Source organism: Lytechinus variegatus, chromosome 13, assembly GCF_018143015.1.
Source record: "Lytechinus variegatus isolate NC3 chromosome 13, Lvar_3.0, whole genome shotgun sequence".
In the NCBI taxonomy this organism is placed as follows: Eukaryota; Metazoa; Echinodermata; class Echinoidea; order Temnopleuroida; family Toxopneustidae; genus Lytechinus; species Lytechinus variegatus.
The window spans coordinates 1,938,960-1,958,306 of NC_054752.1; the positions used below are offsets into that span (position 1 = coordinate 1,938,960).

General features: G+C 37.0%; 1 protein-coding gene across 1 annotated transcript; it reads left to right on the forward strand.

Annotated features, from left to right (window-relative positions):
• Positions 1 to 6,854: 6,854 nt before the first annotated feature.
• LOC121426566 (aqualysin-1-like) lies at positions 6,855 to 14,564 on the forward strand. Its single transcript, XM_041622916.1, has 8 exons — positions 6,855 to 6,896; positions 7,053 to 7,194; positions 8,809 to 8,987; positions 9,240 to 9,378; positions 9,980 to 10,182; positions 12,103 to 12,280; positions 13,814 to 13,928; positions 14,186 to 14,564. The coding sequence occupies exons 1-8, from the start codon at positions 6,855 to 6,857 to the stop codon at positions 14,187 to 14,189; spliced, it is 1,002 nt and encodes a 333-aa protein (XP_041478850.1). The 3' UTR covers positions 14,190 to 14,564.
• The last annotated feature ends 4,783 nt before the right edge of the window (positions 14,565 to 19,347 follow it).

Genomic DNA, 19,347 nt, shown 5'->3' on the forward strand with positions numbered 1-19,347 from the left:
TTGACGATGAGGTTGATATGGATTCAAAAAATACAAAACAGCACTTCCGACAAATTTACGAAAAATACATTTCCCTCAGTGCTCTGGGAATTTTGTTTTTAAAGAGGGGTGCAGGTAACCCCCCCCCCAAAAAAAAAGAGAAGAAGAAAAGGTTTCACCCCTAAGAGGAGGTGATTACGGTGGTTTTTGGTTAGATCTCCCTTCTTTTTCGCACATCGACCTGATTTGCAGAGGGTTCTGCCTATTCCCAGCAACCCCGGTTCCCAGGACCATGCCCCCCTCCCTCATCCTCCCGAGGTGCGACAAAACAATGCTAGCCACCCCCCCCCCCCCCCCAAAAAAAAAGGAACCAACGTCATAAAATATTCCGATTCTTTTGGACGGTAGATGGCGCCAGAACAGTTAATAAGGTCAATCCATTAATATCCTAAGGTCAATCCCAAGCGGACAACCCGTAGGGTCGTTAATTTACCCATACTGAGAAGAAAATAGCTTGAGTAAACACTTCCCGTTCACTTGTAATATATGCTACATTTGTTACTCGGTATGTTACATTTTTGGAAAACAGACCATAATAAGCCGAGGTATTTCATTTAGTCAGATGATGGTAATCACGAAAAAAAAGTTCTCATGAGCAGAACACAAAATTGAATATTTGCACATCAATTCCACTCAACCAAATAGTCAGTTTGGATGAAAATACAATGAATAAACACGACAATCTAATCAAAATCGGATTTTCATTTTAAAGTTTCGTCTTATTTCGGAAATTGGTTTTATACTGATGAATTAACATGTACCTCTTTTGTCCTTTTTTCCCATTGTAAAGCTAGGTTTGATTCCTATCTGAATACGTGGCATATCATATTGTTTTAAGCTTTTGTGATTCAAAGATTGTTGATCTGTTAGAAAATGAAATATTCTATTGACTCTATAAATACAAAAGGAATATGCACTGCAAAAATTTCTCTGTTGATTTAACACCAGCCTGGAATCTATATAGGCCTATGTCCACACCAGAGAAGTGTTAAACAGCACCAGTTTCGTTTAGGTCTAACACCAGATAGGTGTTTATAAAACACCTATTTGTATTAAGACAGCATTAAGACAAACTGGTGTTGTTTCAATACTTCTGGTGTGCACATATAGATTTCGGGCTGGTGTTAAATCAACACTTTTTTTGGCAGTGTAATGAGTGTGTGGTATCCTCTACCTGTTGATTGTGCATGTCATATAGTAAGTACAAGCGAAAATGATAACTTTGCTATTTACATCCGATTTTACAATTTGTTCAGATTGGATTTTTGTTCTCTGTATTTAATAAAATTTACGCTGGCTTTACCTTTGAGAGAGGATGTCAACTGAAATAAGAAATTGAAATTCTTATTAGCACTTAACTTTTATTAAAACATGCTGTTAAAACAATATAATTTAAGCCTATTTGCAACATCATATTTTCATTTAATTTGTAACAGCTTTTATTTAAGCTCAAGATATGACTAGGGATTTGGAATAAACTTAGAATAAATGGCCCTTATTCTGAAGTAGGCTTTGATTTAAACTCTGGGTTAAATGGATGCTCCTGACTAAAAATATGTATATCTTAAAAGAGTAAAATTCACAGATCAAAATGCTGAAAATTTGATCAAAATTGGATCACAAATAAAGTAGTTTTTGAATTTCAAAGATTTGCATTATTCCGGTGAAACAGTTCTAAGCATGTATTCTTGAATATTCATTAGGTGGGCTGATGATGTCACATCCCAATTTGTTCTTTTGTATCTTATTATATGAAATTCGGTTTATTAAAAAAAATTATACCAAGAACTAAAGCAATGGGATTGACATATCATAAATGCATTATCTTGCTGCAACTTATTTCATCATAATGGAGGAACATCATATACATATTTATGAAAAAATGAATTATTATGATTTCATGTAACATAAAAAAGGAAAATGGGGAGTGACATCATCAGCCAGTGGCGTAACTACGGGGGGGGCATGGGGGGCACGTGCCCCCCCCCAATCGGCTGACCCCCCAAAAAAAACCGGGGAAAAGGGAAAAAAGAGGGAGAAAGGAAGAGAAACGTAGTGGGAAAGAAGACATTATTATTCATTATAATGTTATATTATATCATAATTATGTTATGTTATATTACATTAAAAAAAAATTTCATAACTTAATGAAACATAATTTGCTCAGGGCCTATCTCTTCATTGTTCCTGGTGCTTGTATTGTCTGTTTGCCGAGATATATACTCCTGTTATACTAAAACCTCCCGTTTTCAAGTCAATATACACCAAACTGCCAAATATATTTCCTCGCACTTCGATGGAGTTATTATTGTTTTATGTAAAATAGCATGCTTCTTTTTCATGACTGCTTAAAGCGCCCTATTTAAGGTCTTAATATAAAACATATCCTTTCCGTGATTACGTTCGCAGTAGTGGATAGGTGAAATATGTCTGCTCTCCAAGAATTCCTAGAATCAGTCCTTAAAATTTCCCTTTTCTGAGCTAAATATCAAAAATTTTCAGCTCGCGCTTCGCGCTCGCATCATTTGGTTAGTGAACTACGTATGGTCTTCGTGAATTCCTACAAACAAGCCTTAAAATGCCCCTCTTCAGGTCTGAATTTCCTAAATTTTCAGCTCGAGCTTCGCGCATGCATCATTTGGTTAGTGAACTACGTATGGTCTTCGTGAATTCCTACAAACAAGACTTAAAATGCCCCTCTTCAGGTCTGAATTTCCTAAATTTTCAGCTCGCGCTTCGCGCTCGCAAGATTTGATTGCTGAGATGGGCATGTTAATCACGATTGCAAGTGCTTTATGTGCATGTTTAGATATAATTCTAATAAAATCAGCAAGTGCTTATTGGCAATCGCATTGGATGACTTATAGTGAGATGTATATACTCTTATTGGATTCCTAAAGTAATTATGCTGCATATACTGTAGAGCGCTTAGAGACTTCTGACAAAGTAAGCGTTAAGCGCTATATAAGCAAGTATAATTCAAATATAGTCCTTAAAATCTTCCTGTTTGGGGGTCAATATTTACAAAAATTTCAGCTCGCGCTTCGCGCTCGCATTTTTTTGCGAGACAGGTACGTATCATGATTACAAAAGATTGATTATAATGGCTCTTTTTAGGTCTGAATATCAAAAATTTTAAGCTCGCGCTTCGCGCTCGCATTATTTGACAAGTGAGATACATATCCGTTTAATTGCACTGTCCTTAAAATGTCTCTAATAGGTTAGTATACCTGGTAACTGGGCGCGCGCTTCGCGCGCTCACTAAGTGACTCAAAATTTTTGCTGGTGCCCCCCCAATGCCGTGACCCACGGTACGCCGCTGTCATCAGCCCAACTAATGAATATTCAAAAACACATACATAGAACTTTGACTCTTTGAAATACAATAACTACATTATTTGTTATAAGATTTTGATGAAATTTACAGCATTTTGCTCTGTGTATTTTACTATATTCATTTAGATATAAATATATTCAGCCCGGAGCATCCCTTAAAAGTTGCAGTTTAACTATGGATAGCAACACCCCCTATATATACACATTAGCTGATGAAAAGGACTTGATAACTTCCAAATGGAATATTACCTTGCACTCCTAAATCACATGTCAGTTTTGTTTAATACATATGGCCTAGTTTAATGCACTTTTAAAACGTTCGTAGGTGTACTTCGGCACAATCTACAAATTTATGTGATTTTTAATGAGATATTCACCACGGTCTTTATTTTAACAGTGTTGATTAATTATTGTCGAAATTATTCTCAACTTCAAAATTTTTATTTGTTTAAAATATTGGAATTACAGAATATTTAACAAATTAGACACGTAAGCCGCGTACTCGAGATATAATTGGTGTACTATGCTTATCTTAATGTATTTAGTAATTAGGGAAAATGACTATAAAGTACAAAGCTTTTATCACTTTAATTTCAGGGCATACGCATCGTAAATCAAATGCATTGGGCGTAGATAAATATAACTATAGCAAGGTGCGGTCTATATACGGTTTAAATGGAATGAAAATTTGTGTCAACGACGTCATAATATTCATCACTCTATGGTGGCTCTTAAAAAAATAATATATACCCCAGACACCATACTGAAAGGTAATCGAGTTGGTAAGCTATCTCAAATTCACCATTATTAGAAAGTCTTACTCAATTCCGTCGTAATTATTTTCATTTCCATTTCGATGTGCTTTATTCTATGATGTGTGCTTTTTTATAAAGATGTTAGTCGGTTGATTTGTAACTAATTTGTTTTACTTTGTATTATCTTTGAATGGAAATGAAATTGAACTAATAATTCACTATCATTATTGTCATCACCACCACCACCACCACCACCATCATCATCATCATCATCATCATCATCATCATCATCATCACCATCATCACCATCATCATTATTATTGTCATTGCATTTTTGTTATTATGATTATTATTTCAGAATGCTATATCTAGTCACTCGCGCATATAGACCTGTATAGGTCTTATGCGTATTTAAGAAATGTACTATTATTATTATTATTTTTATCATTATTATCATTATCATTATCACAGTAGTAGTAGTTGAAGTAGTAAAAGTAGAAGTAGTAGTCAGTATAAGGATAGTAGTAGTAAAGCAGCAGCAGCAGCAGTACCAGAACATTATCTGATTATTGTCATTACTGTCATAATTTGGATTTCTTTGGAAGGAGTTGATTAAAGCACCTCATTCTTCTCCATAACTCAACCAATTTCAATTCTTTGACGAATTTATTATGGACCATTCTAAGATAGACGATGGGGCTCTTTTTCGATTTATTGTTTCATTAAAAATAATACAATATCGGGAGTAGGGGATTGGTGAATGTGAAATAGCCTCGAAAATGACATGGAATTTATTATACTATAATACTCATGTCATTTTTTCACCCTCAAATAAACTTGAGGTTTAGAAATACAGGAATCATGCGAGTCTTCGTGGTCATTCTGTTCGTGGCTCTAGCTTCCGGCACCCCAGTGTTTCGTGCTCGAGAACGAATCCCGAACAGCTACATCGTTAAATTAAATGTAAGAAACATTTTTAAGATATAACGTAGACGATTACTGGGGATGGGGGTGTAAAAAAATATTTTTTTATTATTATTAATTATAACATTTTGATTGAAGGTGCATGACGTTTGGATGTATATTAAGACTAGAAATAAGCTAGAATGAAGGGGGGGGGGTCTGCAGCTTGATATTATCATGGTTATTATGGAAGCTAAAGAAACCTGATAGGATTTAAGTCAGATAGAGTATGACAAGCAGAGGGGGGGGGGGTGATCCCTGACAAAATTTAATGAATTTGTCTCCTCTTTTTTATTCTAATTGCAGGGAATGTTTTGACTAGGAAGTGTAAGCTTTTATTTTCCTTGTCAGATAATGTTTGCCCCCACCGCCCTTCCCCGTATGTTAACAGACTTCAGAGTATTGTAAGAGGTCTATTTTTATTTTTAACCTTGCAACTAATTCTCAACTTACTGGGGAACAAAGCTAAATCTATAATGTGACAACCATAGGCCTGAAATGTACATGAATGTTGTCGGTGGGAACACAATTGACTTTCGCCATCTAAACGATATTGGCAGTATTTTATTGGTTTACCTCTGATTAGGAAGTCAAAATTTGAAGTAAATTTTAAACCCATTTCATGTAAAACTTGTTTGCAATTAATCCTGCCATAGGATGGGGTGGACCTGGAGAAAACGATTTCGACCGTAAGAAGAGAAGGAGGTAATATCGGTATTGTCTTTAGAAGGGCAATCAAAGGATTCCAGGCCAAACTTTCCGACAAAGCTCTTGAGTCGGTAAGATGAATCAATTATTAGGGTGATCATGATGACGATGACAATGGTGATGACAATAATGGTGATGATAATGGCAATAATGAATATGACGACAATGATGATGATAATGGTAATAATGATGATGACGACAATGGTGACGATAATGGAAAATTATGATGACGATAATGGTGATGATAATGGTAATAATAGTGATGATAATGGTAATGATGAGGACGATAATGGTGATGATAATCGTTATGATGATGATGACGATAATTGTGATGATAATGGTAATGATGATGAGGACGATAATGGTGATGATAATGGTAAATGATGATGACAATGGTAATAGTGATGATGAAGATAATGGTGATGATAATGGTAATAATGATGATGACGATAATGGTGATGATAATGGTAATAGTGATGATGACGATAATGGTGATGATAATGGTAATGATGATGAGGACGATAATGGTGATGATAATGGTAATAGTGATGATGAAGATAATGGTGATGATAATGGTAATAATGATGATGACGATAATGGTGATGACAATGGTAATAGTGATGATGACGATAATGGTGATGATAATGGTAATAATGATGATGACAATAATGGTGATGATAATGGTAATAATGATGATGACAATAATGGTGATGATAATGGTAATATTGATGATGACAATGGTAATAGTGATGAAGATAATGGTGATGATAATGGTAATGATGAAGAGGACGATAATGGTGATGATAATGGTAATGATGATGAGGACGATAATGGTGATGATAATGGTATTAATGATGATGACGATAATGGTGATGATAATGGTTATAATGATGATGATGACGATAATGGTGATGATAATGTTAATGATGATGATTACGATAATGGTAATAATGATGATTACGATAATGGTGATGATAATGGTAATAATGATGATTCCGATAATGGTGATGATAATGCTAATAATGATGATGAAGATGAATTACCATACTAAACATGTATGCCAGTAAAGGAATCTGGAATACAAATGGGTTTCAAGTCTGTTGGATGACACCGTTGAGGGCGGGTTTCATGCCTCAATGACATCACGCGAATCTCTCTCCCTCTTCCCCATGTTCTCTCACTCCCTTTCTGTTACGATGCTAATAAAACGTCGTGTTATAAACCTGTTTTCTTGCTTTTTAACCTCTCTAGGTCGGAAAGCTGCCAGGAGTTGAGTACATCGAGGAGAATGGTGTAGTTCGATCTCAGTCTGCAGGATCATGGGGCCTTGATCGTATCGATGCCCATAGTACACTATACGGCCCAGTTTTAGATAACAACTATTCGCCTTTTTGTAAGTTGGAGTAGTTTAAAAATTATGTCACTATGTAGGTCTTTTACAGTGTCGGCACCAGGGTAAGGGGGTTAGGAGCATATCCTATAATTGCCCCAAATATTTTAGAAAAATGAAGGAGAAAATGTTGAGTAATCCTCCCTTGCCCCTAATATTTTCATTCACAGTATACTCCTTGCACCGCCACTGTGTCACTGGGCCTGTGATTTCAAGTCCGGTGTGGAAATTGGTGTTGGTGTTGGAATTTGGATTGCTTCCCCTACCTCCAAAATCTATTCTGTGTTTGTAAAACTCATCCAGATCACATCTCAAAACTAGTGAGTGACTTTTCAGGACCATCTTCATTTTATGTTTAGTGTTGTACGCGTGTAAACAATGACCTAACACCAACACCAATAGGTCAACAGTGAACTCGAAATCACCTAATGAGTTGGAAGATATAACAATAGCATGCTTAGAATTCGTGATGATTAACTATATCGGCATTTACACAAAAACAAAAGTCAGCGATCAGCGCATCAATTCTGTAGTCAGTCACAAAACTGATAATAATACCACACTGTAAAAACTGTGGTGTTAAAACTGACACCAGTTGGTGTTAATAGAGGACCACAACCTGAGGTGTTAAACTTACACCTTAGACATTGAACAAAAAACCAAAGAGTGTAAATGTAACAACCACAATGGAAAGCTTGGAGGCTTTTTGTTGATAGTTGGTGGAACGGGACAGCATATCATCGGGAGATTTGCACCGGATGAACAATTTTCATTGCAAATATGTCGTTGTCCAGAGTCACGAGACGACGCTCCTGCCCCGGTCCACCAACTTTTGACAAAAGCTTCTCGGCTCTCCATTGTGATTTGACTTTAATTTTTAAAGGAATTGGTGCGTTGTAGAGAGCGGCCGCGCAGTGATTACAACTCTGTATTGTGTTCACCCAGTGTGAAATCACCCTCACAGTGAGCATTTCAACAGTGTGAATCACATATTCACATAGTTAACCATGTAAACACGCTATGAACAGTCACTGACTGTCGTGGTGTCCACAGTGTGACAATACATTCACACTCACGGTTGAATTTGAGCATTATAACAGTGTGAATAGGCTACTATCTTATAATCCACTATGTGAGTACACTGTGTTACAAGCCCTTCCAGCAATCGGCCTGGAGTCAGCTATGTTGATTTCATAGACAGCAATCGGACAGAGTAAAACTTCTTTTCATTTGTGTCATGTGTACAGAATCATTCAAGTGTTCTTCTATCAAGGAGCTCATTGATTCTTCTTGACGAAGAAATTGTATTTAATCTTGTTAACTTTAGTTTAGATAAATTCTCCAAAAATACACCCGTGTCACCATTCCAATTTACTGCATGTACATGCTCCTGTGATCAGAGGATATGGGATGAAAATAACAATGCTAAGCGATCTATTTGTTGGTAGAAATGGCGACATGAGATATGTTGTGAAGTCCAATTCTAAACGAATTTAAAGTCATTTTCCAATTGGCGAGATGCCTTGAACGATTATGATAATGTCATACCAGCTTGCCGAAAGAAAAAATTATGCAAACACTTTGATATTGGATCCATCTTTTCACAAGAAACCTAAGGTATAGTCCATGTCTATCTTGTATTCCTTTGTGTTGCTCTATCTTTCATAGTGACTGGAGCTGGTGTAGATGTGTATGTGATTGATTCAGGAATCTTAGACACTCACGAGGACTTCGGTGATCGAGCAACTCAAGGCTTCTGTGCTTCCGATCTCTTTGACTTTTTGGGTGGTGGAAACGTAAGGACACTTGTTTTTTTTATTACGATAATATTATCTATTAATTAACATTTATATCTGATTATATTTTTGTAAACGTTATTTTGATGTTCTAAAATGATAAACACAGAAAAATATACAATAACAAAAATTCATGGACTTTGTTTTCATTACGGACTTTCACTGTCGCATTTCTCAATTCATTTATTTATGTTTTCACAATCATGACAATGGTGTCTCTAAATTGAAATCCTGACTAATGTATCTTTGTAGGTGGACTGTTATGGTCACGGAACCCACTGCGCGGGTACTGTCGGCTCCAAAACGTACGGTGTAGCTCCTGGTGTGAATCTTATAGGGGTCAAGGTCATTGGTTGTTTCGGTTCCGGGTCAACTGCGGGAGCTATTGAAGGTTAGTTGTGATGTCACTTCCGTTTGCGATAAGTGCTAGATGGGGGCAAAGAATGGATGTACATGTGCATGAAAAATTCGTGCGTAGGTCTTCGGGTCAAATAACTAATTACCGAACAAGTCAAGGTCGGCCAAGTTTGGAGGTAGAAGCGTTATTAGACGATTATGGTGGTATACTGTTCAGCACATTTACCAGGGGTCGGGATTCATGCGTTGGAGAGAGCACATCGAGTCGAAGTTTGACATGCCTCACATCCCAGCTATAGCACAAATTTTAAAACATTTAAACCTTTAAAACATTTCCATGAGGTTTAAGTAAAGTTTTTCACATATTTGTGAAATTAGATCGTTATGCCATTAATATCTGACCATCGACAAGGCATCCCCGAAATGTTTATAGCAGATAGGTGGTTTATCTTCTTAAAGGTCAAATCCACCCCAAATCCACCCCAGAAAAATACATCCGATTTTGATGAAATTTTCAGTGTAATGCTTGTTGGATTTTTCTCTTTTTACTCAATCAACTTTTTTGTTGGAGTGCACTTGACCTTTAATGAATTATGCTTACCTATTTCTACGTGTCGGTCTATTTTCATCTACAGGAGTGAACTGGGTTATCGAACAAGCTACCCGCTTGAAAGCTCGCCGCCGACCATCTATTGCAGCCATGCCTTTAGCCACGTTTTACTCCAGAGCTTTGAACGATGCCGTGGACGCCATGGTCGAAGCTGGAATCGAAACCGCGGTCGCTGCCGGCAACGATCAAGTAGATGCGTGCGACTATTCACCAGGCAGTTCTACGAAAGTAAGACGTCTAATTGGGGAGTGGGAGGTGGAGTTAGGGTGGAGGAAGATATGATTGTGATAGCCTTGATGATGTCGATGACAATGATGATGATTGGCTAATGCTATGACGATGACGATCGTAAGATTGGAGAGGGGGAGGTGGTGGAAGAATGTGACGTGCGATTGTGAAATGACGTTTAGGTTGTCGATGACAGTGATGATGATTGGGCCACTTATGACGCTGACGATCGCAAAGTATTGAGGATGAGGACGAAGGTGGTGATTACGAGAAAGAAAGTTAACAAGGAGGATGTTGCGCTTGATAGGAGTTAAAATTATAGCCTTTTCATAAACCCATCCTCCTATTAGAGTAATGCGGATAATTCAATAAAAATTGCGTTCACAAACTCCGAAAATCATAATCGCACTATTTTTACGCGCGCCCGTCCTGAAAAAGGCGGATAACCGTCATGACAACTGGACACGCCCCCTCCGATGCGGTGGTGTTGGAAAAGGGTGACCTTGTGACCGCACCATGGCAATTATCCGCATTATTTGGAAATGCTTTCATAAAGTCAGAATCAGGTCCCGATGCTGCTATTATGCGGATAATAGCAGCATCAAAATAATGCAGATAACTCTGGTCCTCCTCCGATTTTACGACCAAATTATGCTGCTATTAGCCGCATAATTGGGTTTATGAAAGGGGTATAAGAATAAAGAGCAAATTGCATTAGAGGTGGACCGGATTCGATCGATAGATAGATAGATAGATGGAAAGAGATATAGTATAGAGAGTATAGGAGATTAATTTATCTTACGAATACTGATACTTTGATAAATCTACAATTGATCCATGTTAAATCCTCATTCCACAGAAAGCAAGACTAATGGAAAACCACTAAATATCACGGAACTTGTTTTCTTTCAATTAATCTATATTGATCTGCAAGGTCTTGCACAACTGATATTTCAGTGGTCTTTGTTGCCTTCGTCTTCTTCAACTCTTTTTTAAAACAGTTCAAACAGTCTTTCATCGGATTTTCATTGGTCTTTGATCTTTGAGCGGTCTCGATATAGGTCATTACGTAATCCATGGTCCTTCGACAATCTTCCATTAATTCAGGAAGTAATTCTCAAAAAGCTGTGCGCACCAGAATCAACGGTAGACTAGCTTAGCCGGGGGGATATAGGAGCGCCTTGAGCACCTAGCAAGGTGGATACGTGCGCTTTACAAATCCTACATTATTGTTTTCTTGAATGGAAATCACTTGAGAACACTGAAGTAATGCTGAGAGAGCATTACCACATAGGCCTAGAATAGATGAAAGATCTGTAAAAGGCATGCATGGAGATCGCTAAAAGATTTTGTTAAATATAAGATTCTCGAAAGACCACTTAAAGAATATTAAAAGAATCTGCCATGACTGTATGGGATGGGGGTAAATTCAAGAAGACAATAAAATCAATATTAATCAGTCTTTCAGTTTTCTCGGGGCAAGTTCATCCATTACTCTTTTATCTGTTTATAGTTCTTTCAAATTCATTTTTCAGTTTTTCTTGACTGATCTTCCAGAAAAATCTTTGGCAATATGCCGGATGATCTTTCAACAAACGTTTAATGGTCTTATTAGTCTCATTAAACTTTCAGCTGTCTCCACTCTTCAAGGTACCTTTAGTGATCCTGCTGGAAATTTATTTGGTCTTGCACAGGTTTTTGGAGCCATTCAAAAAAGAGAGGAAATTTGGCTGATCTTGGACATGTTGGAGACTAATGAAAAACCTTTGCCAATATTTAGCCTTTTGGTGTTCTTTCAAGGGTCTTGATTCTGTGGAGTGGAGACCGAATTCAAAAACTTGTTCAACTATTTAAATATGCCTCTTATTTATTTCACTCAATGCTTCGAACCAACCGTTTCACATCCGTGTTATTGATTAGGTAATAACTGTAGGCTCAACCTATGATGATACAGATGTCCGTATGGTCACATCCAACTATGGTCAATGCGTCAACATCTTCGCTCCTGGCGCCTTCACCAAGTCAACATGGATTGGTAGTAGCAACAAAGCAACCGAAACTCTGAGTGGTACCTCTATGGCTTGTGCTCACGTTGCGGGTATGTTTATTCCACTTGATACCAGAAAAGTTTTGCTCATCCTGACATGCCTGATAGGTATAACAAGCTCTGCCTTATCCCATTTCTACCATTTTTCCCCGGGGTGCATTCTGGTGATACCTTCTAGTTGGGAATATTCTCGAATATTGATGCAAGGAACCAATTTCTTGAATCAATAATAACAATATGCAACATTTGTATAGCGCTTAATTACCTATGTTCTAAGCGCTGCATACTACTGTGGCAAATGTAGATAAACGCCTTTCCAAAGGACACTAGTGCTACGCTGGGATTTGAACCCCGGACCTTGTGGTTCAAAGTCCGAAGACCTATCCACTGAGTCACAACACCATTATGCTTCCTCTCACGAAGAAAGGAACTTTGGCCTCCTTGACCATGTTGACTTAAATCGCTTTCTGCCTCTAATATCGCGATTAACCAATTTTCCTCATTTCCATCATCATGATCATCGGGAGCCTTTTGCAGAGATAGCATCGATGTGAAAACTCTGATTATGCGAATGTTTTAATAATTTTTCTTTCATCTGAACTACAGAAACACAACCAATAATAGTAATAGAAAAGATTATGTTTATCACAAACTAGCATTCGCCTCATTGGCCACCTCACGGACCTCAGCTTTAGAACCTCCACTTTCTTTGTCAAAGCCCAACGAGTGGATCGAAGTAATCTGCACGAGCAATATTTTTCCAGTATGAATTGATGAATATATTTAGAAATAAAATACAAATGGAATGATATTATAAGAAGAAGAAGAAGAAACAAAAACGAAGGAGAAAAAAAAGAAGAAGGGGATAAAAGAGAAATAAGTAGAAGAACAAGAAAAAGAAGGAAAAATAATAGAAGAAGAATACGAAACGAAGGAGAAGAAGAATGGAAAGTAGTAGTAGTAGTAGTAGTAGTAGTAGTAGTAATAGTAGTAGTAGTAGTAGTAGTAGTAGTAGTAGTAGTAGTAGTAGCAGTAAGATTAAGAGTATAGATTATCATAAACATTATATTGTTGTTGCTTTTTTGATGTCATAGTCTTCCATTTCCAAGAAAAAGAAGAAGAAGAAGAGAAATGCCAATAATGTATTCTTCAGGAGAAAAAGTCGCTTTCACGTCTCTTTTGGTACCGTATATTTTAAAATGAACAAGAATAATAATGACCATTACGATGATGGTGTTAATGATTAAGACGGTGGAGAGGAGGAGGACGACAAATATGAATTGGATGATGAAGATAATAACGACGATAATGATGATAGTGGTCTTGATAATTACAGTGATGATGATGACAATGGAGACAATGGCGATGATAATTAAGATGATTGTGACAAGCAGGATGATGTAGATGATAATTATGTGGTAATAATGACGATTATGTTGATGATGATAATGTCGATTTCGATGGACGATGAAGATGATATTATGAGGACGACGATGAAATTATGATTTTGAAGATGATAAAGATGTCGATGATCATGACGACGATGACGAAAACGATAATTGCAATGTTGACCCTTTTCCTCAGGTGCCCTGGCTCTTTACCTGACTGAAGAGGAACTAATGCATCAGAGTACAGCTAATGTAGTAGGAGATGCAGGTCTTGGGTCGCCAAACAGATTCCTCTATGTCCATAAGAAAAGGTTAGACGAATTTAAGGTTTGGTAAAAAAAATCAAGGACCATGCTGGAAGTGAGACCTGGGAGTTATTCTAATTGCTGTGTTATATTTTTTGCCATTCAAAAGAAAGTTCGGTGAATTTTGTAATTGATTAACAAATCATTGAGCAGGTTGAGTGAACAATATTTAAGCAATTGTATTTCTGAAATATGTTTGCAAATCTCTTTCGCTTTTGTTTGTATCTAAATCTCATTCTCCCTTTTTTCTATTTCTTATACAGATGAGGAACTTTACACGACAAGACTTTGTAACTTCAAAAGTATCCGCAAAAATAGTAGAATGATGGAGAATTAAAAAAAAAACAACAAACAAACCGTTGTTGAAGTGAAAAATATTCAATTCTGCATAATGCATATATACGATAGACCGGTATGGTTCACATTCTCATCATTGTTATGTAAAGCTCTAGGGAATGTGGAAGGGGGTGGGGGATTTACAAGACACAATGGTTGGTTTGGAATATGAGTTTCATCAATCATTTTTTTTCTGCTCTTAGAAATTATCAATGCATATGTGATGCTTCATAAAATAGCGAAGAAAACGAAATTAATGGACTGTATTTTGAAGTATTAGTTCTGCACTGAATAGTTGAAAGTAGAATAAACAGACTAAAAAGATTTTGTTTTGTTTTATGTCTTTCTTCCTAAACTGAGCAATGAAATTGTGGCATTTTCTTACATTTCATCCACAGAACGGGGACGTCCCTAGTCCAGGCAATCAGGGACTTCAGACTACCATCCCCAGTTTGTCTCATTTAAAACCGTTTGATGATTTGTAACCAGATTAGAGACCGTTTAGTGAGTCGGGTGGAATAAATACATTTCGGATTTCAGTACACCGCGCACACACGTCCCCACTTTGCATAATAATGATAATCAGGCCCCAGTTACAAAAGTGTGTGTGTGTGTCTCTCTCTCTCCACATACGAAGCCAAACGCATGCGTTGTCACGGATTATTACAGCGCTTTTTACCGTTCATGGCCGTAGCAATATGTGAGGGAGGGGGCATGTGTGTGTGTGTGTGTGTGTGTTATGATTGTGATGGTGTGTGTGTGAGTGTGGGTAAGTCGGGTGGATGGGTGTGTGTATTTGAGAGAGAGATAAAGCTGTTGCTTTTGTTTTCAGTCCAGTCTGGAATGTAATTCTTTCTGCTTTTTTCAATTTCTCAACTTTGTTTTCAAATTGTTTATTAAACATCTAATAAATGTTTAAATGTTGGCACTAATATTCCAATGATGAATAATAGGCCTACCAGATTAAGAGATTTCAGATTTTGTTGAACTTTGCCGAATTATAAAATTCATAGGCGTAAAATCAGGGATGAAATAGATCATGCCCGTATTCTGAATTCTGGTTTATCTTAGACCACGCTCTTACTTTGTGTTGGGCAGAAATTCAAAATTTCTGTCTATGCTGTATAAGCCTATTTCTTATGTTTACGTTGTTTTCCTTTTGCCTTCATAACAAAAAGTAATACTTCCAAATACTTAAAGGACAAGTTCATTCCAACAAAAAAGATAATTTGAATAAAAAGAAAAAATCCAACAAGCATAACACTGAAAATTTTATCAATATCGGATGTAAAATGAGAAAGTTATGATAAAGTTTTGCTTAATTTCACAAAACAGTTATATGCACATCCTGGTAGGTATGCAAAATGAGGAGACTGATAATGTCATCCACTCACTATTTCTTTAGTATTTTATTACATGAAATATTCAAAATTTTCACAAATTGTCAAGTGAAACAATGATTAATTCCTCCCTGAACTTTTGGAAATAGCATTGTTTAAAAACATATGTTTAGGTCAAGCTGGTCCCTATTGTCAAATATGTAAAAATGAAATATTGTATAATTCAAACAATAAAAAAGAAATTGTGAGTAAGGACATCATTGACTCTTATTTACATGTCCCTGAATTTTGCATATCACGGTTTTTTTGTCTCACCTGCATAGCAGAGTGAGACTATAGGCGCCGCTTTTCTGACGGCGGCGGCGGCGTCAACATCAAATCTTAATCTGAGGTTAAGTTTTTGAAATGACATCATAACTTAGAAAGTATATGGACCTAGTTCATGAAACTTAGCCATAAGGTTAATCAAGTATTACTGAACATCCTATTAGAGTTTCATGTCACATGACCAAGGTCAAAGGTCATTTAGGGTCAATGAACTTAAACCATGTTGGAGGAATCAACATCAAAATCTTAACCTGAGGTTAAGTTTTTGAAATGTCATCATAACTTAGAAAATATATGGACCTAGTTCATTAAACTTGGACATAAGGTTAATCAAGTATCACTGAACATCTTGCATGAGTTTTATGTCACATGACCAAGGTCAAAGGTCATTTAGGGTCAATGAACTTTGGCCGAATTGGGGGTATCTGTTGAATTCCCATCATAACTTTGAAAGTTTATGGATCTGATTCATGAAACTTGGACATAATAGTAATCAAGCATCACTGAACATTTTGTGCAAGATTCAGGTCTCATGATTAAGGTCAAAGGTCATTTAGGGTCAATGAACTTTGGCCGAATTGGGGGTATCTGTTGAATTACCATCATAACTTTGAAAGTTTATTGGTCTAGTTCATTAAACTTGGACATTAGAGTAATCAAGTATCACTGAACATCCTGTGCGCATTTCAGGTCACATGACCAAGGTCAAAGGTCAATGAACTTTGGCCTAATTGGGTGTATCTGTTGAATTACCATCATAACTTTGAAAGTTCATGGATCTGATTCATGAAACTTGGACATAAGAGTAAACAAGTATCACTGAACATCTTGTGCGAGTTTCAGGTCACATGATCAAGGTCAAAGGTCATGTAAGGTCAATGAACTTTGGCCATGTTGGGGTTTTTTGTTGAATAGCCATCATATCTCTGTAAGTTTATTGGTCTAGTTCATAAAAAGTGGACATAAGAGTAACCATGTATCACTGAACATCTTGTGCGAGTTAGAGTAGTTTTCAAAGTCAGCACTGCTGCTATATTGAACTGCGTGAGGCAAGTGGGACGGCCAGAGGCATTCCACTTGTTAGAAAAATAGGCGAAATTTTAAAATGTCATAACTCTTTCATTTCACATCCGATTTTTTATTAAATTTTCAGTGTTGTGCTAGTTTGATTTTTCTCAATTTATTAAAATCAGCATTTTTCTGTGGTGGACCACTAGCGTACCTAGGGGGGGGGGCGGGGGGACTGACTACCCCCCCCCCCCCCACCCCTGACAATTCACAACTGATCCAGGGGACGTCCCCTCTTGAGAAGCAAAATTAATAACTTGTAAAGTAAAAATGACAGACGTGTGCCCCCTCTTTTGAACTTGAAAACTTTTTTTTTATTTTTCATTAATTTTTGTTGCTTGTGAATTGTTTTTCTGGCACTAAATCCTTTATTTGTGATTGAAGACCTTTTCTTTTTTTTTGGTTGTCATTTTTTTTTCTGGTAAAAAAATCCTTTAATTATGGTTAAAGACCTTGTTTTTTGAGGGGGGGGGGCTTGTCAATTTTTTCGCGGACGAAATATCCTCAAAAAATTGCCCCCTTTTGGAATATCCTGGGTACGCCGCTGAGGTGGACTTGACCTATAAGTTTTTATTCCCAGACAATTGTGAACAATTTGACTGTCATATGAGTTAATAAATTGGATGTGACTGTACTGTTATAAATGTTTGCCCCAAATGATTATCCATAGATAAAAACTACTTTAAACCATGGTGTCATTTAAACATTTGAATACGGGCCATTATTTCCTTGCATCCTCACTATGTAAGATATCTCAAAATTTTTGTATAATAACGACGCCCTTGACTGAATCGTGATAACTTAACAATTGATATTCAACACGTTCAAGAAGAAAAACGAGGCCTTTTCATATAATGTCAATTCATGCACCTCTTAACATGCATAATTATACATAAACATTCACTTGTCGATCGAACCCTCGGGCAGATTGTCGTAGAATGCAACAATATAATCCTGATAATTGTATGACATATCAATTTGCTCTCTCATCAACCTCATTACCATTTATGTTGTAATGGCCCGTTAAATCTTCAGGTTTGATCGCTCGAAACAAGATCCTATAATAGACTTTGCTGCCTTTATCTTGATAATAATCTTTATTTGCGTACACAAGATTTTGTGCCTTCTTCGTCAACATGGCCGTCTGTACACAAAGTCGCTTTTCTTGGAGGATGAAGGCAAGAAGCCCTTCCAAAAAGGTCAAAGAAACGAAGCGACCAAGCTTGTCATGGAGTGATTTTGCATTTCCTATAGTTAAATAATAAATATTGAAGGATTTCGTGCACACTTTAGTGAAAATTTCTCAATATAAATATTTGGCGGGGGGGGGGGGGGGACTGTCCCCTAGCCCCCTTGCTGCCAACGGCCATGTTCGTCAACACTGCAAACCCTCTTCACGTGTATTGATAGGTTCTTCCAATAGCATGATCGAAGGGAAAACGAAATAGAATGCTGAAGAATACTAAAACAAATATTTGGGTTGTATAACTTTATTACATCCAAAGTCTGGTAATACAAAATAAGCATGCTGTTAGTTTTTCAATATTGTTGCTCCCCTACCATTACTTTTGATTACTTTCGCACCCCCCCCCTGGATTTCATCTTTAACTGGGCATGGTAGCTTGGTAGATCGCCCGTCCCATGAACGGGAAGTCGACCGGGTCCGATCCCTAACCGAGTCATACCAAAGACACGTAACAAGTGGAACGCCTCTGGCAGTCTTGCTTGCAACACCCGATTCAAAATAAAGCAGTAGTGCTGACTGTGAAAACAACTACTGTTTTTTTAAGTACCATTCATATGGTAATAAGATTTTATGTTCATTAAACATAACTGACCTTTGACCTTGATCGTGCGACCTCAGACTCGTGCAAGACGAGCAGTGATACTTGATTATCCACATTTCATAAACTAGAATCAATAAACTTTCAAAGTTATGATGGCCATTCAACAAATACCCCAGCATGTCCAAAGATCATAGACCTTAAGTGACCCCTGACCTTAGTTATGTGACCCGAAACTTAGGCTGGCTGTTCATTGATATCTGATTAAAAATTGATATCTGATTAAAAATTGTATTCAAGTTTCAAGAACTGTGCCGACGGGGAGAAAAGTGCTCCTGAAATTCTTCAATTTGAAGAGTGGTTTTCGAGTTTGAATGCTATTTTTAACTTTATCATCTTCATTATTGAACTCCTGATAATCCATCGAAGTGACTTTTATATGCTGTAATGGAGTAGTATTAAGATGAAATATGTGCAAGTTTAATTTTCTGCCTTCGCCTTTTTGTATTCGCCTATGCATTAGTACATACTGTGAACTGTGATACCGGTACGTGGTTTCATTCGTCATGC

Bases quoted from the DNA above. Each gene is read 5' to 3' on its own strand.
- LOC121426566 (XM_041622916.1), top strand. From the start codon at position 6,855: ATGTATGCCAGTAAAGGAATCTGGAATACAAATGGGTTTCAA. The intron at 6,897-7,052 runs GTCTGTTGGATG...TAACCTCTCTAG, and splicing joins GGAATACAAATGGGTTTCAA to GTCGGAAAGCTGCCAGGAGT. The intron at 10,183-12,102 runs GTAAGACGTCTA...GTTATTGATTAG, and splicing joins CACCAGGCAGTTCTACGAAA to GTAATAACTGTAGGCTCAAC.